The sequence below is a fragment of the Mobula birostris genome, chromosome 4 (genome assembly GCF_030028105.1).
Source record: "Mobula birostris isolate sMobBir1 chromosome 4, sMobBir1.hap1, whole genome shotgun sequence".
NCBI classification, from domain to species: Eukaryota; Metazoa; Chordata; class Chondrichthyes; order Myliobatiformes; family Myliobatidae; genus Mobula; species Mobula birostris.
The window spans coordinates 94,446,356-94,472,295 of NC_092373.1; the positions used below are offsets into that span (position 1 = coordinate 94,446,356).

A 25,940-nucleotide genomic window follows, 5' to 3' on the forward strand; every position below is an offset into this window, starting at 1 on the left:
CCACCCCTCCCCCCAAATTTTGCCTGTGTGCTTTTTTTTTTATATAAATCTTGCAGTATCATTTCTTCCCAATAACCCTGGCCATGACAGTATCAGACATGTCCTAAACCCACTACCTCAGCTGAACTATATATTATTTCCCAGGCCCTTCTCACCACTCACCTGCTTTTAACCATCAACATACTAACACAATCCCAACAGGCTGGTCACTAGTCTCAGCTCCATTTTACAGCACCTTCCCACAATCCTTTGATGTATTAAAAATCTATTGTTTATACTTAATAAACAGAATAATAAATTTCCGGAGATTCATTATCTCAGTTCCAGTGGTCTACCCCTTATTCTAAATATCTGACTCTGGTTCTAAACTCAAGTCAGAGAACACCTCCTCCCTATATTCCTGCAAAAATCATCACATTAAGTCCTATTACTTTCAATGAGATCTCCCATTCCCCCACCCCAAACTCCAGGGAACCCAAACCCACTCTCCTCAAGACAAAACCTGCCAGCTCTGGAGAGAGCCCAGTCAATCTTCCTGCACTCCTTCCAAATTTAGGAGGCCCAATCTCTACAATACACTAGGTGAAGGCTGAAGGCAAAACCCATAGTCACTGAAAATTCAAGTAAAAATCAGAAAATGCAGGAGAATTCAGGGCAGGTGATATCTGTTGAATGAAAAAGTTGCAATTTCTGATTCAGGACCTTTCATCCTGCCATTTACAAAGGATAGAAGTCAGGAGAGGCCTGATTTATTTTTGCGATGTATGCATCACTGGTGTTGATCCTTGTTGGCATCAGCCTTGCATCCTGATTACAACATGGTCTATTTCCTTTCTAGCCATATATTTACCTAGTAACTGGTCTATTCAAAAAACATTGATGAATTGCCAAGGCAGAACTCACCTGGATGAATGACAGTTCCAAACACATTTCACATACAAGAAGCCTTAGCGTAGACATAAACAAAACTTCAAAAATACTAGTTATTCATTTTTTTTATTTTGGATTTATAAAATTCCAGTGTCATCCATATCTCCTGTACATTTGCATATCTCCATTCAGAGTTAAGGCCAATGGAAACTGCTTGTTCTTTGTATTGCATCAACATGGAAGACTTGAACAAGTGGGAGCAGTGAAAACAGGCCCGTTTCTCAAATCCTTCATATCAACAAGACAGGGATCAATAGAGGGTAAAAACTGGGGCAATGGAACATCAATTGTTTGAACAAATGGACAAAGCAAAAATAGACACAGCACCAAATGTTTGGACATAGACTTTGAAAGTACACCAAATCCACATTGTGCTGTCAGGCTGACAACACTGGCTGAGTTGTATTCCAGAGAACATGGCACCAAATACACAACCTGCCATTTTAAATTCCATATTTGAAAAGGGGCAGCCTTTACCATTGTTCTCAGCCTGTGCCAGGGAATTACACAGAAGCCCTGAGAAGATTAGCATGTTTCAAAGGAAAACAACATTTTCCTTTAACCCTAGGTAATAGAATTGAAAAAAAAACAGATCTACAAATTTGAAATCTAACAGGATTTGCACTTACACAACTAAGGAATCTGTAAGTATAGTCTCACCTTAGGTTCAATGTGCCAGTAAAGAGATCTTGACAAAAGACTGGGGGGGGGGGGGGGAGCAGCAAGTTTCTACACAAAAGGAGCCACTAAACTAATACATTACTTTCTCAGATACCAATTACTGCCTTGCCGCCAGGCAGAACCAGACAATGGGCCACAGCAAAACAGAGGATGAACTTTCCTCTCCCAGCATTATGACAGGAATGTTTTACAAACTAGAAAACTTTCAATTAAATCAACAACCAGGAAATTAGCAAACTCCAAAAGAGGACATTTTCAAAAATCTACAAATTTGGAAGCAATATTCAGAACCAAATAGTTAAGAACAAGAGCAACTCCAAGGCAGGATTTCCCTTGAGGGTGACATGATGAAAAGTAGCCTGGAAACAACAGTCTAATAACAAAACCGGTTCAACTCTCCCCGCTGAAAGTCCTCATGCAAAAGCCTCCGTCACAGTGAAACGAGATGCTGGGAGCTGGGAATCGGTTATAATTGAGAGAAATATATTAAAAATTATGGATGACCTAATTTCCAATACCTTAGTGTTTTAAGTTCCTTTCAACCTCATTTTAGATATCAGCAAGTTCAGTTTCTTAACTGACCTCATATGAAAACTATACCCACCCTTGTTCATGGAACAAGGACCCCAGTCAACAAATCCATCTTTAATGTTGATGGACAAATCCCCCAAGCTATGAAATATCCTTTGCACAACCTGTGGTTTTCTCTCCCCTCCCTAATGCATACCCAACCAAACTGTAATTCAGTTTGGTAAGCCCTTTTCCATGGCAGACTAGCCAGTGTTAATCAAACTGGACAAGTTACAATGAACAAAAATCCAGCACAGGTGATTCACCAACTTGATGGTGTTGGCTTTGAATCTGTAGTGTTGTGGAAAGGAGTGGGGGAGGAAATTCCCCATTTTTGTTAAACAAATTGGGCTACCCACACCTGCATGAGGAAACCAATTCAACTTTAGATGCATAATTCTCTTTTGTGATATTGTTGTATCCAAATGCAAGTGGTAGACCTTGTCTATTCTGCTGTGAGGATGCACATTTACCTTCCCCAAGGTCTTTGGAACAATTGCACTGACTGGCCCAAAGTCAACATACGAGATATGTATAATATTTACACACAAACACAGAAGTCTAATAATTTTGTGTCTTTTCTATACATGAAAACCATACAGAAATACTAAGCCAAGCAAGGGAGGCAAAAACATGTTCATTCTAATTTGTTATGTTTACTTCACAGAACCTAATTTTTTTTATACAAGGAAGATCTACATTACAAGGAGCAAACTTGGGGAGAGAACCCAACCCTCCAGAATAGATATCTGAGGATTCACCCTTCATGTTAGTTCAGTCATGATTCCAGCTTTGAACCATTTGCAAATAGCAAGTTAACTGAGTCTTTGGCAGTGGGATAGTTGAAGTGATTTAATTTGGTTTTTTCTTTCCTGATCATTTTTAAAATTCCCCTTCAGGACTCACCTGCTTCTAACCCTCAAGTTCCATTTACACTGTGCTCATGAGTTTACTCAGTCATCAAATTTTTGGACAAAGCAATATCACAGTGTGGATAACAGCCTTCTCTCAAGGATGAGAGGAAGCCACAAAGAGACCATGAACTTTAAAAGCAGTCTTGTAAAAGTTGCTTCAGGATATCTGATAGATTGGTATAGAGAAGACCAATATAGGTTTTGGGTTTTAACCATCATTTCTGAGTAGTACATTGTTAGAACTACAGGCACATCCCAAGCACAGGTGTAACAATAGACTCGAGGCTCCAAAGCCACAGGCAGTGAAGAATTAAAGTGACTCCACTCTAAGGAAAACTGCAAAGGCAGGGAAAAGGATGCTGGCTCCAGGGCAAAGGAGACTACAACCCACCCAGTCTTTGCTTCAAATCCCTGCAAAACCTCAATTCAACTCAAATAAACTGGGGAGCAAGATGCAGTTGGGGTTGCTGAGTGTGAAAGACCACATCGAAAGTCAGCACCAGGCAGTTTCAATCCAGTTGTGCGTGTCAGGGAATGTGGAATGCTGTTGGGGGGGGGGGGGGGCAACGAGCCACCATTACACAAATATAAATGAGGCTCACAGGTCTGACCTATAATCATGCTACTGTGTTTTTTTGGAAAACGTGTGACACAGGAAGTAGTTTTGGCTATATTAATTACTTGCTAGGCTGCTGAATTGGAATTAACCAGGAAGCACATCTTGGTAGCCCAGCTGTATGGAGTTGGGAAGAAGGGGGGAGAAAAAACAACTTCCTCCCAACTCAGAATCTTTTCGGTCCCCATGGTGAAGTCTTTGGAGCAACCGGAGCACCAAAACTCGGAAAATCTTCAGAGCTACTCATATCTGGAGCCTGGAGAAGGGAATACAAATGATATAGTAAATTTTTAATAAATTGGAACAACATTTCCACTAACAAAGATAATGATATGAGTTCAGAGTAGCAGACATCCCACCCAGCAAAAACTCATTTCAGGGAGGTAGCACCATCAATTTGCGGGAGACTCCCGGAACTTCTGGGACAGGTGGGATGTTTGCAATAGAGTAGCTCCTTAGCAGCTAGCCAGCTAGTTTAAATAAGGTTAGCTATGCTAATGAACGAATGACACCTGTTAAACTCACCTCAACATGTCTTTTACAGTCTTAACCCACCATGGGCAATAGAAAAGTCACTGTTACAAACAGTGCAGTGAGCAACACTGTCATTATTTTTTACCCTATTAGGCAGGAGTACACTTTAGTGTAGTCTGGGGTGACGTACGTTTTATATTTTCTTTTTTTGGAACACTCTGCCACGCTGACTTTTTTTTGGAACTCTCTCGCTCGTGGTCGCTCTCGCTCTCTCGCGCTTGCTTTCTTGCTCTTGCGCTTGCTCTCTCTCTCTCTCTCTCTCAAAAAAATCAACTTCCGGGACATTGTATATGATTTGCGGGCATCAGGGAGCCACTATTAATTTGTGGGAGACTCCCAGAACTTCCGGGACAGGTGGGGTGTCGGGAGTAGAGACATCTCCTTGGACAGGACATACTGAACCCTTCATTTCGAAGGCTTAGATTTTCTGCCCTGCTTCAAAACCTGGCTCAAATAAAGATGGAAACAAATGAGAAGTGACATTGCGTGCTGTGGAACTGAATAGAAGATCTCAGTTTATTGAAAGATTAAATCGAAGCACAGCACAGAGCACTGCAGTTAACCCAGCTCCATAGCAGGTGTTCATCCTGGCTCCTGCTTCTTATTGTGACATGTCGGTTTCAAGAAGGTGGGTGCTAACGTGCAGGATTGACAGGTGGAGCAAGATGTCTGCAAGCCACAAAAACCTCCTGCAGACTGACAAAGTGCAGGTCTGGGACAGGAAGGAAACTGAGGAGGAATGTTAAGCACTTGGGCAGGAACAGGATATACTTCATGTCAGAGTTGTACAGGCCCTTCAGCCCAAGCTAACCAAGATGCCTCATCCAAGCTACTCCTCGACCCGTCACTAATCTAATGAAGATTCCCCTGTAATTTGTGGAAACTTTCTTTATAGTCCATTTGCAAATTTACTAACCATGCCTTGTACATTCTTATCTGCATTGTTGATACAGATGACAACAATGGGCCCAGCATCAACCCCTGAGGCACACCACTAGACACAGGCCTCCAGCCCATGAAACAAACTTCTACATCAAACTAATTGTGTATTCTATTAGCCAGCTCTCCCTAGATCCCGTGCAATCTAACCTTCCAGAGCAGCCTACCAGGTGGAAGCTTAAAGGCTTCAACTGAAGCCCTTATAAACTAACAGTTCAATAATTTTCTGTTGAGTGAACAGATTTACTGTGCTTGATCTAACATGCAGACATAGGCATCACAAATGAAAAGTCAAAAGAAAAAAATTATAGAAAGTACCCCTTAGAAATTTATAGAATTCTTTTCTGCGGGTGTCCAATCTCTGCATTCGTCTATCCCAGAAGGATTGTGGAGCCTAGATTACTTTGAAGCAGATACTTTAGAAAAAGGACCACAGGGAAGCGGCAGAGGAGTGGACTAGGTCAGTTTAGTCATGATCAGATTGAAAGGAAGGGCAGATTAGAGGGGCAAAATGATTCTTTCAAGGCACCACTCCCAGATTAGAGGCCAACCACAGAATGACCTGCCATCATAGAGCGTGCAACAAGCTGCTACTAGCACCAAGGCTGTTGCTACACTTCCCTTGCGTTCCCCCACAAAGCCGTTCTCCTACATGGACCAAGGACACAAAAGAGCTCCCAATGTTCTTTACCTTTTCCGTGCTGCTAGTCCATGGGGCATCTCTGACCACAAAGCCCCTAGAGGAGGTCTTTGGTTCATCCACACGAGACGCTGGCTTCATGTAAGCCTGCAACGCCTCATTCTCAACAACATCCGACATCTGCGGAGACAGAATATTTCAGAAGTCAAAAACTGCACATAAGAAATGAGCGAAAGTGCTGGAAGTATTTAATGGTCAATCCTGTTTCCCTTTTAGCTGACCTACCCAGTGTTTACAACATTTTTTGTTTCCCTTTAAGAACATAACAAGTGAACACCTGAATGGCAAAACCCTTCAATCAGATGGCAACCACTGATGCTGGTTAAAAACTTTAAAAAAGCAGCCTCACAAATAACACTAGACCTTAACAACTTAATCCAGTTAGCATGGCTCAGGGCTGCAGGAAGACTGCTTTCCACTTGTCTTCTCCCATTGACACAGACCTCAATTTAGCAGACAATCTATATAATTCATAACCAGTCCACTTATCCTTGAGCTATTGGATTTATAAAATTATTTTAATACGGCAAAAATGTCCCATAGAAACATTTCATACAAGCAAAATTTGACCCTGAACAATGTCATTAAGTGCTCAGTCAAGAAGGGTCTAAATGGAAGGAATCAAGATACAACAATATCACTGCACAGTACAGGCCCTTCTGCCCATAATGTTGTGCTGACCTTTTATCCTATTCAAGATCAATTTAACCCTTCCCTCCTACAACCCCTCCTTTTCTCCATCATCCATGTGCCTGTCTAAGTTTCATAAATGTTCTGAATTCATCTTCCTCTACCACCACCAGGGCAGGACGTTCCACTAACCCACAACTCTTGTGTATAAAAACTTACCTCTGATATCTTAAAATCACCTTAAAATTATGCCCCCTCAAATTAAGCATTTCCACCCTGGGGAAAAGTCTGAATACCCACTCAATCCAAGCCTCTTATTACTTTACGCACCTCTTTTAAGTCACCTCTCATCCTCCTTCACTCCAAAGAGAAAACCCCTAGCTCGCCCAACCTATCCTCACAAGGTGCACTATCTAATCCAGGCAGCATCCTGGTAAACCTCCAGTGCACCCTCTCTAGGGTCCACATCCTTCTTATAGTGAGGTGACTAGAATTGAACACAATATTCCAAGTACAATCTAAACATGGTTTTCTAGACCTGTAACATTATCTCACAGCTTTTTAAACAAGCCTTTAACTGTTTTGGTCTAAATTTTGAGTATTTGGAATTTCCTCCAAGCTTGAGACCTAAAACAGTTAAAGACTTGTTCTGGGATCCAGGCATCAAGTCTGGCTTCTATATCTTAGAAAAGTAATTAAAACCTCAACTGTTGACAAAAAAAAAAAGGATACTGTCTGTATTCATAGACTGACAATTCTCAAGTGTTCTTACATATTCCTCCTCCAGATTTAAGAGGTGGTCGATAGCCTCATCCACGTTCTCAGGAAGACCAGTCACAGTGACACGGTCCAGGTCCTCTGCCCCAGACGGAGGGAAACGGATGTCAACCTGCAGAAGTACATGACATTTACTTGCAAAGTTCCTGCAGGAACAACCCTGGTGAAAGTGCAAATGAAATTTAAAGGGCAAAGAGCATTCGTACAGAATGAAACTAAGTTTCAAGCAGATAGAGTTTCTGCTGTCAGTTTCCCAATGGTCTATTTCCCTCAAGGGCCCATACAAGCTTCATCCAATTTGTAAATTTCCTGATCTTCACTTAATACACATCTTCTCCAACTATCCCATTATTCTATTACTGCGTTGTACAAGAACACCCACCTTCCCAGGGGTCTTCAGCTGGTACATGTGGTGTCTCAGAGTAACACCAAGCCAAATCATCAATTGTTACCATGACCAGATCAAGTCTGGATAACTTGGAAATGAATTTTCAGCTGAACCTAGAGGTATTCAATATTTAAAAGGTAACTAGTCTCTTTCGGTACATGAGCTTAATAATTTTACGTGAAAGTTTGTGTTGTAATCTAGTGGTAGAAAATAATCAACACTAGTTTCTGACCCCTTATTCTAGAAAGCATTTTATCTTCTCACAATAGTGGTTCAAAGCAGCCTTTGCTTGGCATTCCCCTGTGCTTTCATTCTTGATCTCTCAGGCACCACCTCAACTTTTTCACCCTCTCACTACTACCCTTTACCCTGGCACAAAAGCATCTGATGTTGGACACAAAAAGAGCATCTTACCTTATAGTCCTCCATGATCTTGCGGATGGCTTTCCCACGAGCACCAATAATACGAGCATGAACTTTGTGGTTGAGAGTAATATCCTCAGAAATCATTTCCTCCAGCTCACAAACTATTTTCATGATGGCTTCCTTTGCAGCTTCTGCGTTTTTCTCATAGCCAGTGATTGTTATCTGATCCTGAAGCAGAGAAGTGGACCCAGGTTAGATGTAACAGACTGGCTTGGTTTGTGCGTTGCCGCAAAGCAGGTTGCCTTGGCTAAAGGAAGGGAGGGGAGGGGGAGGTTGCCTTGGCTAACGGAGGGGAGGGGAGGGGGAGGGTGCCTTGGCTAACACTGTCACCACAAAGGTTTCTGAAAGAGGGTACCCTCCGAGAGCTGCTGTACCAAACCTCAGCAAGTGAAGGAAAACTACATGTGCTAGAAAAAACAAACAGCAGAAAATACTGGAAATACTCAGCAGGTCAAATGCAACTGTGGGAAGAGGAAGTTAACATTTACGTCAAACACCCCTTGTGAAAACTATCAGACTACCAAAAGCTAGGCATTTCCAGCATTGTGTTTTTGCACTAAAACAGGCAGAAATGGGTCACCACACTCCCTCCCACATGCAACATTAATATCAAAGAAAAAAATTAGAATTTGGGTTCAGAACAACACATCAACCCTGTATACATGGTATACTAATCTCCAGCCTTGGGTGTGTGCTTCCATTTCTTTTTTCATTTACTGATTCAACTTCTTCAAATGCACACAGCTTTTCCTCCAGGAAAACGTCACCCATCATCTTAGTGGCAACACTTACCTCAAGGTAGAAGATCACAATGTGTTATCAACTGGACTTCCTGTGTACTATTGTGCACATCAGGTCTACTTCACCATTCAATCATAGCTGATCCTATTCTCCTACCTTTGCCCTAATAACCCTTAACCCCCAATCTTACCAATCCAAAAACTTCCCTGCTTAAAATACATATATTGACTTGAAAATACCTGATTTTCATCATTCTTGTCAGGGAACTGCACATTCACATCATGATCAACGCGAATCTGGGTAATAACCGCACCCTTCCTTCCGATAATCTTTGGGTGATAGCGTGGATCCACAGAGATTGTCAACTTGAAACTTCTCAGAGCCTTTGAGGGTGGCAAGAGAGAAAGGAGAACAAGTCAGGCAAACTTAAACTTAGCTAGACAATCCTACACAGTGACACTGGACACCCACAGAACCGGTACAGCTCCATCTCCACAAGCCAACTCAAATCCGGGACCAGCATCTTCAAAGAGCAGCCAACTATTTGAGTAAGTGTGCACACTTGTGATCAGGAGGTAGTAATTTTCCTCAATTTACTAGGAACAAGCCTAACGATACCCATTCAGACAAACTATCCATTTAAAAAAAAAATCACAGGGCCTGGAGTAACTACACCACGCCATGAAGTTAGTTTTATTAAGATGCCGTGCACTTGGATGCAGTGTTCACTTTGGACCCAAAGGTGTATTTGTTCATCCTATACGCCTTTTTTTAAAATAAATAAACGGTTGAAAAGTCATTGCTGGATTCCAAGAAGATCACGGAGTGCATCAGCCAACGGCTTGTTAGCGATGGAGCTGGACTTTGTGTACTGTTGTGTTATCAACTGGACTTCCTGTGTACTATTGTGCCACGTTGGTGTGAGTGATTGTCTTGGATGTCTTTATTGGGATTGCAAGATCCTGTGGGACATAGTAGTATATTGCAAGTCCAGTTCACGGGTTCATTGGTAAGAACAACTGTGGGGGAGCTGCATTGCCTTGATTGCGGGAAGGACTGGGTTGAAGCTGCGGTCTTGGCTGTCACAGCCGCCCAGGAGAGGAGACATGAGGTGGTGTGGAAGAGCCTCTGTGGAGCACGCTGGAATCGGCCCCTCCCATTCGTGTTGCCCTCTCGTGTTCACTCAGTGGAAGAACCCGCTGGACCAGGGCCATAGTCATGCCACTCAGGGACTTGGGCTATATAATTTTATCTTTTTTCCTTTGTGACTGTATGTGTTTCTGAAATAGTAACCATATGTGCTATTTGTACTGTGTGCTGTTGGTAATGTATGTTGCACCTGGTCCCAGAGAAATGCTGTTTCATTTGGTTATATTCATATATGATTGAATGATAATTAAACTTTGAACTTATAAAGTGTACATCAACTCTCAATGCACTGAATAAGTTCTTCTTGAACTACTTCAACCCCAGTATCAAAGATAAACTGAATCTTAATAGTTCCCGCCCCAGCCAAGTACAATTCACAGCCACAAAATTCTCAGGTTATCGCCAAAACACTAGTAATGTGAGATTTACAAACCTACTGTTTCAGTGAAATCTCAGGATAACCAAGGTCCTATTAAAATTATGTGCAATTCACCCCACCATTCAAATCTGTAACAAGCCATGCCAGGTATCTGGATTACATGAAGGACACTGGTTTAGGCTGAACAATGGCAACTTTAGATGATGCTAGTTGACCCCGGATGATCTCTAATTCGGACATCCTGAAGGGGATCAATTGCCTGGCATTCAAACCAGCTTACCCGGTCCTCCTGCTCCATCTGCAGCTCCTTCACCCGCTCATTTAGCCCCTCTCGAGCTCGTTCCAAGTGAGAGGCCAGACCAGTGATTTTAATTATATCAGACTGGTCCTCGGGAGGAGGAACAGCAATGTTCACCTGAATTTAAAGAAAAAATGTTGACAAACTTAACTGAAAAAGAAGTCTGCTCACTGAACTTAAAAATGGAGAGCCCATTTTGTTTAGTGCAATGGAGGTGCTACCAGTTCATTCTAAACGAAGATTGACAGCGGTAGCTTCTCCCTAAGGTCAGTCAATGTACAAATACGAGATGATAGCAGCCATTAATACCGAAGACCAGATCTTCCTGAACCATTTCAAAACAAGTTAACAAATGTGTAGGTGGTGAAATCACAGGAAGGTGATGAGAATGTGGAAAAAATATATTTTTCTTTGAATGTATTAATGCAGATGGTTGACAGAGCGAAGAAGCAGACCCTACAGTTTACTGAATCTGTATCTCTACAACTTATGCAAACTACTGCAGAGAGGCATTGGCTTGGAAGGGAGCAACTAGACAAAATGGTTTGTTTTGAACTACTACAGCAAGCAGTATGGAAGCAATCAATCATGAGGCAGCACAAACTCAATACTAAATGTAGGGTGGGGCAGCTTTATTAGTAACTACTCTACAATGATAAGTAAATGGTAATACTTTCAGACTAACAAGGTGTGATAGCCGCTTGCAGTACTCACGGATCAGAGGAGACCTAAACTGAATATGAAACTTCAAATTCTTACCTCATACTCTTCCATCATCTTGCGTATACCACTTCCCTTCTGACCAATGATGTAACGATGCAAATCAAAGGGCACTTCTACTTCTATAGTGACAGGAACCAGTGCCTAAGATAATCAAAAGAAAAACAACCATGTGAAAGAGACCCTTGAGCCTAAAGTCTACAGCTAGAAATTGCAATTGGTGTCAACTGAAGAATGCACATTCACTGACTGTTTCTAAAACACAAATAAATTTCCCAAAAATACACCTGATTCTACAAGTGGACCACCTCTGGTTTCAAATGCACTTCAACTTTGCTTCAAGCTAAAACTAATTTGGATCACGGAGAACTGGGCAAAACAATAGCACTGACTCAGAGCTCCAAGTTCAATCCGCATCCCAGATGGTGTCTTTAGGAGTTTGCACATTTTCACTTTTCCCTGTGACTGATTTCCTTCAAGGTGATCTGTTTTCCTCCCACCTCCCACCAGCATGCAGGCTGGTAATCTGCCTCTATTGTGTAGGTAAGTGGTAGAAACTGTTGATAAGGATTTTGGGGGGGGGGGGGGTATAAAAGATTAAAGTACGAGTCTAAGTGGATGGTTGACCATCAGCACAGGCTGAAGGATCATTTATATTCTGTACTGTATGAACACGTCTCATTCATTCCATACTGATGGGATCACTGAGAGAAGAAAACTGGAATTGGTGCAAATGGATGCTTGGTGGTCAGCACAAATTCAGGGTGGGTCAAAGATCTCTGTTTGTGCTGCATAGCTTGTTAAATTCTTTGTCTATTGTTTGATATCAGTATTGCTGCTGATATTTGTTAAATCTGTGGGTCAGCATGGAACTGCATCCTTCAACCACCAGTTATGACCCCTCTTCCACTCTGGCACATGCAGAGCTGATGTTTTCTTATGGTTTAATGCTATTATTAGTCCAATTTGAAGTCCCCACCCCGCCTTTTTCCTTCCCAACGTACCAGCAAAGCATCTCTGGCTGCCTCACACCGTTCCTTCCGGCCAGAAATGAGAATGATGTCATTTTTCCGGGGCACAGATGGAGGAAGCTCTTTAACTTCACCATCAGTCTCTCCATTCTCATGAACTTGCTGCTCAGCTACTGTGAGGAAGGAGAAAGTAGAATGCCTGTCAAAAGCATGTGAACTACCCTGGGAAGATGATCAGCTAAGTGTTTAAATGGAGCCACTTGGACAGTTGACCAAAGTTTTGGCTTTGAGGCAACTTGGAGAGTATTGCAAAGTATTTCACTGGTTCCTGTCACTATAGAAGTGAGAAGAGGAAGCACAAAGACCTGGAGGATCACAAGGTCCCAGATGGGTTGAACTTAGAGAAAGAGTGGGCAAGGTTACAGATGATAGTAGAAACACTTCATTTTTAAAGTACCAGGAGTCAAGAGGAACAAGCATGCTGTCGATGGGTGAAAATGACTTCGAGGAACAAGGAGGTTTACAAGAAATAGTTTTCAGTGTATGGAAAGGAAGAGGAAATGTAGGGGTAGTGGTAAACAAAAGTGAACAGAATGCTCTTTAGCCACATTAAGTTATAACAAGTAGTACCCACCTTCCAAGATCTACTCCCAAGAACTGTACTTCACTGCAAGCAGAACTTGAAAGGACTGTTACCCCACCTCACTTGTATTTTTAAAAAGTCCAGATCCAAAATTTAAAAAAGCTCAATACTGCCAAGGGTCCTCCAAAATAATAGTCGACCTTCACTAATCCGGTTCCTTCGATAATCTGGCACTAATTATGCTTAATGTGATCCTTCTGTAATTCAGCATTTTCACTAATCTGGCACTCCTCAGGTCCCAATGGTGCCGGATTAGTGAAGGTTGACCTGTACATGCATTACGGACAACTAGCCCTCAACATACCTTCACATGTCCAATTTTGGAAAACAAAGTCTGAAACAATATTTGTTAAATAGAACCCAATAGAAACCTCCATAGTTACAAAGCTCTGCAGATTTGTATTAAACTTCCCATCCGTAGAGAAAATGCATGAGCCAATTGTAAATATTAATGTGACAAAAGCCATACATGTGCAGAAAATGAGAGCTGGACACCAAGGACAGGTCACTGAGCAGGTTGTGACCAAACTAATTTACTCATTATGGGGCATTTATATGTGAAAGTATTAGTTTGTCTTGGTCTTCAAGGACTTATTTTTGTGCTATTTTGTAAAAATGTCCAATCCTGGCACCAATATTTCTTCTCCACTGTACAAACACCAGGCAAACTAGCCAAGGGGAGTTTGAAATACAGGGCATCCCAAGTTACAAACGGGTTCTATTTTTAAAAGAGCTCCCCAAGATGATTTTGTCCATGTTGGAAATACACAAAAGACACTTGACATAGTAACTACACCTCCACAGTACTGAAATGAAAGGCAAAAGATAAAAGAGCAATTGCGAAAAGCAAGAGAACTTATTCACCCACAAGTCAGACAAGTTGGACTGAATGGGATTTGTTATTCACTTAAAGCTAGAAATCTTCAATTACCAGAAAAACTCCAATAATCTGCCATCCACCTATTCAGCAACTCCAATTGTTTGCCATCTGGTTCCCCACACTTCCTTTAAACTCAACAAGACCTCATCTCACCATGGCACTTTAATCTCACTGGGAAGTTATAATACTGTGAGGCATCTAGAAGAGTGAAATCAAAGTGTATTGGTATATGAATTGGAACAACATACCTGCATGCCTCTCATCATAGTCCAAGGTGTACCAGGTTCAGATTTATGACAGGATGCTTGTTAAGGCTAAATGTTCTATTAATTATTATTGCCCACAACATACCCGGGGTCTCCTCGCGTTCAGGGAATTTAATCTGCACATTGTGATCCTTGGTAATCTGTTGCACCTTCAAGCCTTTGGCACCCATCACCACCCGATGGAACTTCTGTGGAATTACGCACTCAATGGTTACCTGAGCTTCCTGCATTGAAACAAGTACAAGTTACCTGGAGTGAAATACATTCTTTAAACAATTGCAGGATGAAATGTCAGCAATTTACAGTAAAAATAAAAACCTTAAGGGGAGGTCTTGGAATCTCTGGAGTACTTTCCCTCCAAAAAAGGTGGAAGGCAGATTAGATAGATTTAAGTAGGAGACAGGTAACATTTGAAAACCTGATGAGCCAGAGGGTGATGGGAGCCAGCACAGAGGAGCTGCTAGATCAGCCATTTTCTTCTTCTCATGTAATGAAGCAAAGAAAGATGGGAGCCAAAAGAAAAAGACTTGAGAAGAGATTTGGAAGTCACACAAGTACCAACACAGGCATCGAGTCATAATCAGCCTCTTTATTAAGAGTGGCTGTGTGTATGAATGAAATGCACATGGCAAAATGGTGCTTGGTCTGAGGATCAGTAAAACTAAGTTTTTAATTGCACAGGTCCCCAATGACAGATTTCTAGTCAGTTATATTCATTAGAGGGGAAAAAAAACATTGATGATGAAATGAATCAGTTTTCTACAGGTTGGCCTCATTCTTGATCACCACAACCCACACTGATAAAAATCACATCTGCAGCAGCTATATATTATACAGCTGCAAAACTAAATGCCCAGCAAACCAATGTGGTTTTGCTAATTTGCATTCTAGGAAAGCACCCTTGGGTTGTATTGAGTAACATCTGATCGGAGGCCAGTTCATCTGGAGTCTCCAGAAAAAGATGACTTAATGGCTCTATAAACCATGTATGTGACACAGAACAGAGGATCAGTTTTCTTAACACACATATTGAGTTACTATAGAGGAAGGTCCTCTCCTGTTCAATTCCAAAACATCTTTTAGTAAGACCTACAGCTTGGTCTGAGCATCTAAACAGTGTGCTGTCTACCAATTTCATGTACTCTGCTCAATCCCTTCGTTCACCAATACCAAATGATTACATTGTTACAGAAGAGGATATTTACAGCCAGGACTAGAATAATGTTCAATTGCTTCGTACCAGATCTTCAATAATCTCCTGCATGCGTTTCTTGGCGGCCTCGACACAATCTTTGGCCCCCTTCAGTGTCACTTTGTCACTCTGGGTTCCAGTACGAGGGAAGCTGACCATCACACCACCATATTCATCTGCAATATCCCGCAAAACCTGCCCTCGGCGAATCACAAAATACCGGTGGTGCTTGGGGTCAACAATCATTTCGTCTTCTACAACTTCTTCCTGAAAAAGGAAACAATAGTGAGGAGTCTCGTCTCCCACGACCAACAGACGGGCCAAATCTTACTGCAATCGGCGACAAACTTGAGAAGCAGTAAAGTTCATTTTTAAAATACATATTACAAAAACAGGTGGAAAGACAGACAAAACATCTTGTGTGAAGCACATTTACATTTGGATTCACAACTCCAGACTGTAGATAAATTCAACATCGTCTTGCATTCAATCAGTATTTGAGCACTGCAGGCAAGTCAAAGTTGTTCAGCTTTGTTCAGGCACTGAAGCTTCCTTCACATTATTCTTACAAGGCTTCTCCTTACTCTGCACTTCCCCTTTACTCAGGGGGGTGGGAGCTTCTGCCTTTCCAATACCCAAGCAGGCTCAGAGGGGTAAACCCAGCATCTTGTAGACCACGGAGTCGAGAGCTCAGCAACCCCAAATTTTATATTAAAATTGGCTTCAGCAACCGTGGGCTAATCCACAGAACCAGCAGCTCATCTTCTGAGAAGGTGGCAGAAGAACAGGCCCTAGCAGAGATGGTCCAAGTAACCCAGCTTCCACAGTCAAGTATCACAACCAGAAAATGATCACTTTGACCAACTATTGTTTTCATCCCAAAAGACACCAACTCACTCACGTACATGTCACTGAATGAAACTGCAATTATTTATCCAAGGCAACAAACCTTACCAGGTTTTTAATGAGAACTTCCAGTTCCTTTTGAGCATCTTTGACAGCTTCCTCAGTCCCAACAATAGTGATTAGCTCTTGTTCCTTGTCATCTGCCATAGGGAATATAATCCGAGCTCCTGTGTTATCCCGCACCTTACGGATGTTGGCTCCGCCCCGTCCAATTAGAAACTTGTGGTACTCTGGCTTGGCTCGCAGCTCACAGGTATAGTTCTTGATTTGCTGTGCATAAGATGCATAAAGTTAGATGAGTGTGCTGAGTGTTAACCTGAGAGCAAAAAAACAGGAGGAGGAGAGCACTTCAAAGTGGGTGGAATAAATTAATGGGAACAGTTTGCTCCCACTTATTTAGCATATAATGAGGATAGGATCGAGTTTAATATCTCATCTAAAGGCCAACAGATATAACCATGTACAAACCTGCATTGTCAACCAAGTTTGAGGGGCCAAAGTCCAAATGGTATCTAGCAGACAACCTTCTATCTGAGCACTGGATTGGAAATGCTGCTCCTCACAGGAGGGAGAGCACAATACTCTTATGCTGTTACTTTGCAAGATTTTTCTCCCTTCAGGAACATGCTTCAGTAGCCAGATCTACGTAAAGGCTCTTTTTCAACTCCAGATGTCATTGTGTTACCTTCTCCTCCGCCAGGTGAAGGAGCTGCTTCCTGGCCTTGTCAACCTCCTCGGTAGGACCTCTGATGGTTACTGTGTCACTGCCTGAACCTTCAGTAGGAAAGTGGATGTGTACACCTCCACACTCCTCCATAATGGAGCGGACAAAACGGCCCTTTGCACCAATCAGGGAATTGTGGAGTTTAGCTGGAATGCAAACTTCGACTTCAGTGATATTCGCCTGGAAGGAGAAATACCATTAACAAAATAGAGGAAAATCTGATAGGTTGAATTCTTCTGTAAATAGGGACGTTAATGCTGCAGAGTGAATTTCATAGCCAGCATTCTAATCAGGGAGTCTTGCCACTTAGTCACCTTGGAATACTTCATTGCTCATTGACCTTGGTGGAACAACTTATCTTTCAAAACACGTGAACAGCTTCTACAGCTGGTCTGAGGTAGAATTGACGTGTGGGAACGCAAGGGAAAATTCTGGAGAGCTATTAGTTCTGCTCTCACCAAAAGAACCAGTGTCCAACCTGGTACTTATAAAGTCTCCTGACCATGGACCTCAATGTGGAGTTGGCACATTCTCTCTGTGGCAACTTGGGTTGGCAAGTTGATTAGCTACTGCAAATTGCCCAAGTACGTGGAGAACATTTACATGAATTGTGGTGGGGATTTGGAGAAAAGGGAGGAAGGGGAAAGAATAAAAAGGATGCTTAATGGCCAGGACAAACAACTGAAAGGCTAGTTTCCATGCTGTACAACACCAACTTCTACTACAACGAGCAATAGCTTGAATATAATTTTTCCTCCAGGTCAGAAAGTAGCACAATATTTTCCTGATCTTTCATCTAAACTCCACCTCTTCCAACAGTCTAAATAAAATGACAAAATGAATAGTGGACAGGAACCTTCTGCTTCAATCAACTTAGTACAATTAGATGCTATAGGGCAGCAGAAATCATGTAGACTATACAGGAAGAATATGTAACACTCCTCTCCAAGAACTTTAATTTGCAGAGTAACTGGAAGTGACCCCTACCAGTTCCTTCTGGATAGCCAGAATCCTGGAACGAGCTGCTTCACAATTGGATTTCTTTCCTGTGATAACGATCATCTCAGAGTTGCTGTTCTCTGCTGGCAGATCAATCTTTGTATTAGTTTCTTCACGAATCTGGAAATAATTCAAGAAAAAGAATCTGTAATACGCTCAAAGATGCCATCATTTTGAGTTGGTGATATGAAAGTCAGTAGCTGTTACCATGGATTGGTGGGGGTCACAAATTATAATTAGCCAAAAGCCAGTCTTTACCAGACACTTAAGCATTTTCAAAAAAATAAATCCAGAGGAAAAAAAAAGATTTGCAGCCCCAATTCCTTGAAACCTTTGATATATGGATCATACACTAATGTTAAGGTTTTTTTTAAATTCACTTGTTGCCAAGGCAGAGGTGTTAATAATTCTTACTTCCAAAAGACAGCAATAGAAAATATGTGGTTCTAGGCCCACCAAAAAGGAATATTACTCAACAATAAGCCTTTGACAAATGCAAGAACTCATCCTTTTCCGCAAATGAATCACATTGTGTGATACTGAACGCTACAGAGGATCTCTTTTCTTGGATCACTCAACATCAGTCACTTAAGTACTTTTCAAGTAAGTGTGAAGAGGTGGAAATCTATAGAATATTAAACTGGAAAGAGAATTAAATAGCAACTTATCTAAATGGTACTTGCATGGGCTACAAAACCATTGATCCTTTCATATGCCAAACTACCCCAGGTCAGTGTGTCAAGATAGGAGATAATGATTCGAGGGTTTGAGGTGGCTGGCAAAGCCAATATTGGACCCACATGCTCCTTCTTCCATAGAGCAGAAGGTGTATGACAACAGGATGGGTGGGTTGGTAGTAAGATGGTAGGCCGCTTTTACTGCTTAAACTGGACTTAATGTTTCCCACCTGGACAAGAAATTCCTTCACTCGCCTATGGGCCAGTTCTTTACAAGCCACCCCACCTCCAGCCTTCAAGGAGACTTAAGAATATCTAACTCTTTTTCCTCAGTCCATCTGGGTAATCACGACAAGGCCAAGCTTAGTTTTGGAGAATCTGAGATACAATGAGCTGCCACAAGCAAGTGGAATCAGAATGTTAAATGGCGAAGAACATCAGTGTGGGTAGTTACACTTGTTAGTCCATTCAGAAAAATAGCAAGGCAGAGATGTCAAACCCAGCAGACAAGCGAAGTGGGGGTAGAGAGGAAGCTACACATTTCAATTAAAAAAAGCAAAAATCATCACTCCAACCAAGAACACTAGACAAATATGAAATGTCCACAGCAGCAGCCTCCAAAAGACAATTGAGGATATCCAAAATATGGTCACATATCCAGAAACAGTAGCAATAATATTCTTCTCCACTAAGGTTATCACTGAAATAGCCCAGGGAAATGAACTGAATAATAACAAAAATATTTCACTGAAGCACCAGACACAAAAGGCTAATATTGTACTCAACTTTGGGAAATCTTAAAATTTCTGTCCGGTATGTCACCATCAAGAACTTTGCCAAACAGATCCAAAATAGGATGTACATCAGGGAGGGATTAGCATAAATCAAATATTTATTCCACACCAGTACCACAAACATTGTCTGTTCAAACCCACATCTCTTCTCTTCCCACACAAGAGGTGCAACCTTTACCCCCTTTACCTCCATTTCTATCACCCAATGGCCCATATACCCCTGCCAGAACAAAAGACAATCTATTTGCACTGTTGAAAGCCAGGTTCATTAACTTCTAGATATCTGGTCACCTCCAATGCTCTCTCATGCATTTGCAAACAGTTCAATGCCAAAAGAAAAAAGGTCAGGGGGGGGGAGAGGGCAGGGAGGGGACAAGCTGGCAGGTGATAAGTAGACCAGGTGAGGGGAGAAGTTGGTGGGTAGGAGAGGGCCAATTCTTCTCCTCTCCATCTGATTCTTGAATGGATGTTGAACCCACACACACAGTAATTATTTATTTTTCTATATTATCACGTATTGCATTGTACTGCTGCCACTAAGTTAACAAATGCTGGTGATATGAAAGCAGATTCTGAGGTGAGCAGCTGGGAGGTAGGAGACACACCTCCTAGTTTCTCACCTGATACCCCTTACCCATGCACCTTCCCACTCACCTGGTTAACCTATCACCCGCTAGCTTGTACCTTACTCTGGTTTCTGCCACTTTCTTTTCCAGTCCAGACGAAGGGTCTCAGCCCAAAACGCCAACTGTCCATTTCCCTGCAAAGATGCTGCCTGACCTGCTGAGGTCCTCAAGCATTTGTGAGCTGCTAGTGGTGATGAGAGTGGCTTCTGGTAGCTATAGCAAGCACTTCTGCTCTGCAGCTGGTCATTAACCAGGTTTCACGAGCACGGCATCAACTGCACTGTCAAGACAGAATAATCCAAACACAAATCTTGGATTCTTTCTATCATGTCTAATTAGGTACACTGCCCACTCAACAGGGAGTTTATCTAGCAATAACAATACTCAGTGGAAAGATTCCACAGGAATGTTGCAAAGAAAACAGAAAAAGGCTGACACAGATTCAAGCACTACATGCACAGGAAACTGACAAATTGGCCAAGGAAAAGCAAATTGATCTACTAGTTACACCTGGTCAGATTGCTCAAAATGACATTGAACTAAATGTATAGGCAGTGACTGAGGCTCTTAAATATTAATTCAATACCTGCAGTTATGGTGATAGAGTCGGTAATACTGTATGGAAACACACCCTTTGGCCTACTGTCCACTTGTGGGATTTTCTGTTTTCAATATACTTGGTCTACAATTCCCTCTACTTCTAACGATTTAAATGAATAAAAAGGTATGAGTATGAAATAAGTTAATGAGAACAATCCCAATGTTAATCATTAAATCAGCTCTTCCTGGTCATGCATATTGTTCCAAGAGCAGTGAATACCCAACTTAGAAAATCAGTAAATAAGCAAAGTCCGCAAGTTCATACCTTCTTGATATTTGCTCCTCCCTTCCCAATGATGTTTTTGTGGAACTGCTTGAAGATAGGCACAGAGACTGAATAACTATTTTCCACCTAAATTTAAAGGCGAATACAAATCAGTGTTAATATGAAGGTATAGCTCATCCTTGCCCGACTGCTCCCAACCCACAATTTTAACTAACAATACACCTGTAGCTTCCCCTTAACATAAATGAAAGTAATTTAATTTTAGAAGCCACAGCATCCAATAGTATACAGTTAAGTTATAGCCAGAGTTTTATTTTAAAAACTGCCAGTCACAAGACTGATTGCTCAAAGTTACTTTCCTGCAATATTTGTAGATTTACAGCTAATGCATTGTGATTAGTCATCTACTGTCAGCACACAATTCTGAAGTAATAAAAAAATACTAAACTCGCCCACCTTTATTCCAACCCATGAGCTGCAGAACAGAAGGTCCATTTCAATAACTAACTTTGTGCAAACCCAAGTCTTATAACTACACTTTGCATTACAGAAATGGCATAGCTTCCCCATGTGTTCTGCTAACTCAAAACTGATTTGGCTCAGGCCAGCACTTACAAGTTCAGCTACAATTTTGTTCAGAAACTTGGCACATTTCTCCACTTCATTTTTGGGACCACGCAGTTGCACTATATCACTCTTTTGATTTGGATCTGGGAAATTAATTATGACCTGAAAAAGTTTGGGATACATACAGTTCAATTTAAGTTTGTCATCTGACTGTAATTATATACACAACCAAATAAAACATTCCTCCAGACCACAGTGCATCCACATAACACACACAGCACATAAATCAAAACATACTAGAAGTTACAAATACAATTCAAAATTCATATAGTAAAGCGCAGCAAAGGCAAACAGTTCGCTGTCCTCGTGACAAGATCTTCGTGGTAACAGGGTTTTCATTAGTCTCACAGCAGTTCCCCATTCTGGCAGCCCTCGCCCGGATGCTTCTGTACCTCCACAGTTACATAGGGAGTTTAACAAAAGGAATGGAAGTTGACACGTGATAGTGATGGTGAGAGAGGGAAAAAAAAGAAAAACTTCTCCCAGCATTGATTACCTCAGGGAACTTGTCACGGATCTCCTTGACCTTCTCCCCCTTCTGGCCAATGATTGTGCGGTGGAAACGATGCTCGATGATCAAATCCTTGGTGCGCTCATTTTCCTGTGGATCAATAAAGCAATTTGAAATCAATTGCTGCATTCAACTGTACTTAAAGCTGAAAAAAACCTACTTACATGATTGGCACTTGCCAATCTAGATTTGATGGGTGCTGCGAGCTAGAGCTGTAAAATAAAATGGATTCTATGTTCTCAATCCCAAATCAAGAGTTAAAAATGATTTCTTGTTTTCAAATTATATAGAAGCTAGCATAATAAATCAACATTTTAATGCTATACCCATACTGACTAAAATAGAGGCAACTTTAGTTACCTTGTAGGAATCTAGAACATACAAAGTGTACCAGGAATTCCCAAATCTCAGCAAGCACAAGCTTTCAAGTTATTTTAAAAACTATGTGAAAACTCTCAAAAATTTCTCAAGCAAATGCACAGAGTCTTTCAGAATTTGATCTAGTCAAGTTTTAAATGCAGGAGCTCTTAGCCAGGTTAATAAAAAATGTGTCTTTAATAGCCTTAGCAACTCTATAGACCCGCAAAATAAATATATATTTTTTAAAGCCAGAGCTCTCATTCCAAATAACGCATGCACATCAACAACTTTTGGAAGAGACTGGGTTAGATGCGATTTACCATCGTGCAAGCTTGCAACTTCGTTTTATCACTTAGCCACATACAAGTTATCTTAGCTTCAGTGGAGCCAGCAGAACCGAGATTATACTTTTAATAGCCAGTCCAAACCACTTTGCTGCCACATCTTTTCATTCTCCACTACTCACCATTCTGGATGCAAGCTCCAACAATTCCTTCTTAGCATCTTGAACTCCTTGTGGATCACCTTCAATTCGGATCAAATTGCTTTTCTCATTATCAGGAGGGATTCGCACCAAGACCTTGTACTGATCCTTGATGCGATTTACTTTTTAAAAAAAAGCCCAAAGAGAACAATTACAGAGTGTAGGTCCACATAATAGCAGTTTGCTTAAAGCTCAGGTCTTGTTATTTAGTGTTATAATGAGAGGTAATAACTTATTGTCAGACTCAAATTCTCCTTCAGTTTTCTCAGACCTGGTTTTCAGTCGTGAGGAGAACACACACCAGGATTTGCAATCAGACACCGGCATTCAAATATTTTAAAGCCAGGGGCAAACAGTTCATTGCTTATCCAACCTGCCACGTCAAGTCTGCATATTTTCTCTTCTGTACTGTGCTCAGTTCCAGTGCAGTTTCCCCCTTGCTGGTTTATCCTCTACACTAAAAACACAAAATTTCTTCAGGCTACTTGCTTTTACAAATTTCTAGACTACTACTTAGGGTCAGACGTGCCAGTCTGTCTAGCATTCCCTCCCCCACCAATTTTCCCTCAGATACACCTGTGGATCAAGAGGAAATCTCACCAGATGTGGAGGAATACAACTCCTTAACATAACTGAAGCACAAAGTGCCAATTAGAGATAATGATAATTTAAGACTGTCCACTAGACACTTCCTGCTATTTTCATCAATTTTAATTTAATTTGAATAAGAATTGTTCACTCTTGCATCTGGATACTTACTGTTTGCTCCATTCTTTCCAATTAGGTGACGGTGAAATTTGGGATCAATTGTCAACTCAGTGTAGTCCATACGATTAACCTGAAATTTATAATAAACCAAATGTTAAGACAATGGAGTTCTGTTAATTTGCCTGAATCAATGCAGACATCTGTGTGTTTCAGTAATTTGCACCATTGTAGGCAAGTTCAGGGAAGTTTGCAATTTGTTTGTCCCAGCCAAGTCATTTAACCATTCAGGTGTCTCCCACTGTAGATATGCAATTCAAGGGAAGCATTGTCTTACCTCAATACGTTGGGTTGACAATGTCATTGTAATTATTGAAACATCTAAGGGCATATAAAAAATAATGTACTTTTGAGTTTGAGAGACTCTACCAGGAGTCTCTCCGGAAGAATGCACGTTTGTTATGAAAATAAAGACTTCTATATCAACAGTTTTAGTGTCTCTCCAGTGATTTCGATCACACTGGCATTGGAGAGAGTCCAGAAGTAGTTCCTGAGAATTATTCCAGGAATGAAAGAGTTAACATACGAGGAGCACTCTATGGCTCTGGGCCTATATTCACTGGACTTTAGAATGGATGGGGAGGGGGTATGAAGGATATCATTGAAATCTACTGAATATTGAAAGGCCTACATAGAGTTGACATGGAGAGGATGCTTCATATTGTGGGGAGTCTAAGACTAGAGAGCACAGCCTCAGGATACAAGGACGTCCCTTTAGAACACAGATGAGGAATTTCATTAGCTGGAGGGTGGTGAATCTGTGGAATTCATTGCCGCAGACACCGTAGAGGCCACATCATTGGGTATATTTAAAGCAGATGTTAATGATTTGCAAGGGCATTAAAAGGTTAGAGAAGGCAGAAGAATGGGGTTGATACGGAAAATGGATCAGCCACGATGAAATGGTGGAAAAAACTAAATGGGCTGAATGGCATAATTCTGTCCCATGTCATACAACATTAAATGCAATTGTATCGCAAGCTACAAAATTAAAGCTATAGAAGCACATCTACAGACTAGTTCGCACTGCAAAACCTCATGCGACATTCATTAAAGTCACCGTACCATTCCAAATTTATTCTTTAGGTGTTACTGCAGAAGAAATGAACACTAATCAGAAGCAGATATATCCACTCCTGAAGTCATAGATGAATCAAAAGATGTTAGGGCAGAGGAATGAAAGTTAGAGGGCAATATCTGAGTGTCGAGACAATTTGGCTCAGCTGGCAATAGTCAGTTCTCTAGATTCTAGTCAACTTCAGAATAATTTCCACTAGGGCTGTTGAATGATACACTTGGACAAATGTTGCAAGCAGCCAATTTCCTGATCCTTTGTTATGTGTAGAGACAAGTCCCTACGGAACCCAAGTGGAGTAATAGTGAACAAGTGCACTTGGTAACACCAAAGACATTTTCCACCATGAGCCCAATTAAGAGTAGGCAGACATGGGTAAATCTATTTGACCAATTACCATTCTTTTGCAGTTGGGAAGCTTCCATTTTATTGGACAAGAATCAATTCTATAACCAAATTAAACTAGCTTGTCTAGTGATACAAATAGCAGAGGCTACACTATTGTCAGGGGTACTTCATGCTTTCAGCACAGAGGCACTTCTTGATCGAGTGCAATTAATTAAGCTATTAGAAGACCAATTTCTGGCAAAGAGTCCAGAATGGATCATTCATTTAGCAGTGCCGTCTAATCAGGACAGCAAATGCTTCAGCCTAGCCTCTACATGTGGCTAGAAATGTCAGTGCAGCCTTTTGGTCCGTAAAGGCCTATGATCATTGTTAGCAAAGTATGGCTACAATACAGACCTTTGTATTGATCATTTGCTATGGGATTTTTCCATGACCTCAGTTTGACATACGCCTCTGGTTCAACCTTTTGATAACTATCTAATCAACACGTTTGCAATGGTTACCAGTATTTCATAAATCCCTTGAACTCTAAACAAGCACAGTGATTCTGTTGTTCTTTTCCAAAATGATTACTTTTTAAAATATAGGCCATAAAATATGATTTTTAAAATCATAAATATGTAAATATCAATTATTAAGACTCCCCAGTAACTAATACACAAAATCTTGCTGAAAAGATACTTGGTAAATTTCAAAGATGTTTCTAATCCAATACTCACCAGATCCTGCACAACAATTTCAATTTGCTGTTGGACTTGTTGCACCTCCTTTGTTGGACCTTCCAGACAAATCTTATCCTCACCATCAGTGAATTCAATATATACCTGCACCAGGATTGACAACGGAAACACAGAATAAAATCAATCTTCAGTGA

At 41.2% G+C, this 25,940-nt stretch overlaps 1 protein-coding gene across 1 annotated transcript in view; it reads right to left on the reverse strand.

The window, feature by feature from the left end:
* Positions 1-977: 977 nt before the first annotated feature.
* Positions 978-25,940, reverse strand: part of hdlbpa (high density lipoprotein binding protein a) — a 52,396-nt gene continuing 27,433 nt past the window's right edge. The window contains exons 10-28 of the mRNA XM_072255800.1: positions 25,786-25,890; positions 23,638-23,716; positions 22,861-23,000; positions 22,020-22,124; positions 21,512-21,625; positions 20,936-21,022; positions 17,962-18,093; positions 16,936-17,154; positions 16,299-16,520; positions 15,393-15,611; positions 14,238-14,376; positions 12,397-12,536; positions 11,432-11,536; positions 10,655-10,789; positions 9,086-9,229; positions 8,094-8,273; positions 7,287-7,403; positions 5,876-6,004; positions 978-3,967 (exon numbers count right to left, since the gene is read on the reverse strand). Of these exons, the coding sequence (XP_072111901.1) occupies positions 3,878-3,967; positions 5,876-6,004; positions 7,287-7,403; positions 8,094-8,273; positions 9,086-9,229; positions 10,655-10,789; positions 11,432-11,536; positions 12,397-12,536; positions 14,238-14,376; positions 15,393-15,611; positions 16,299-16,520; positions 16,936-17,154; positions 17,962-18,093; positions 20,936-21,022; positions 21,512-21,625; positions 22,020-22,124; positions 22,861-23,000; positions 23,638-23,716; positions 25,786-25,890 (2,601 nt within the window). The 3' untranslated portion in view covers positions 978-3,877. The remainder of the gene's footprint in view (positions 3,968-5,875; positions 6,005-7,286; positions 7,404-8,093; positions 8,274-9,085; positions 9,230-10,654; positions 10,790-11,431; positions 11,537-12,396; positions 12,537-14,237; positions 14,377-15,392; positions 15,612-16,298; positions 16,521-16,935; positions 17,155-17,961; positions 18,094-20,935; positions 21,023-21,511; positions 21,626-22,019; positions 22,125-22,860; positions 23,001-23,637; positions 23,717-25,785; positions 25,891-25,940) is intronic.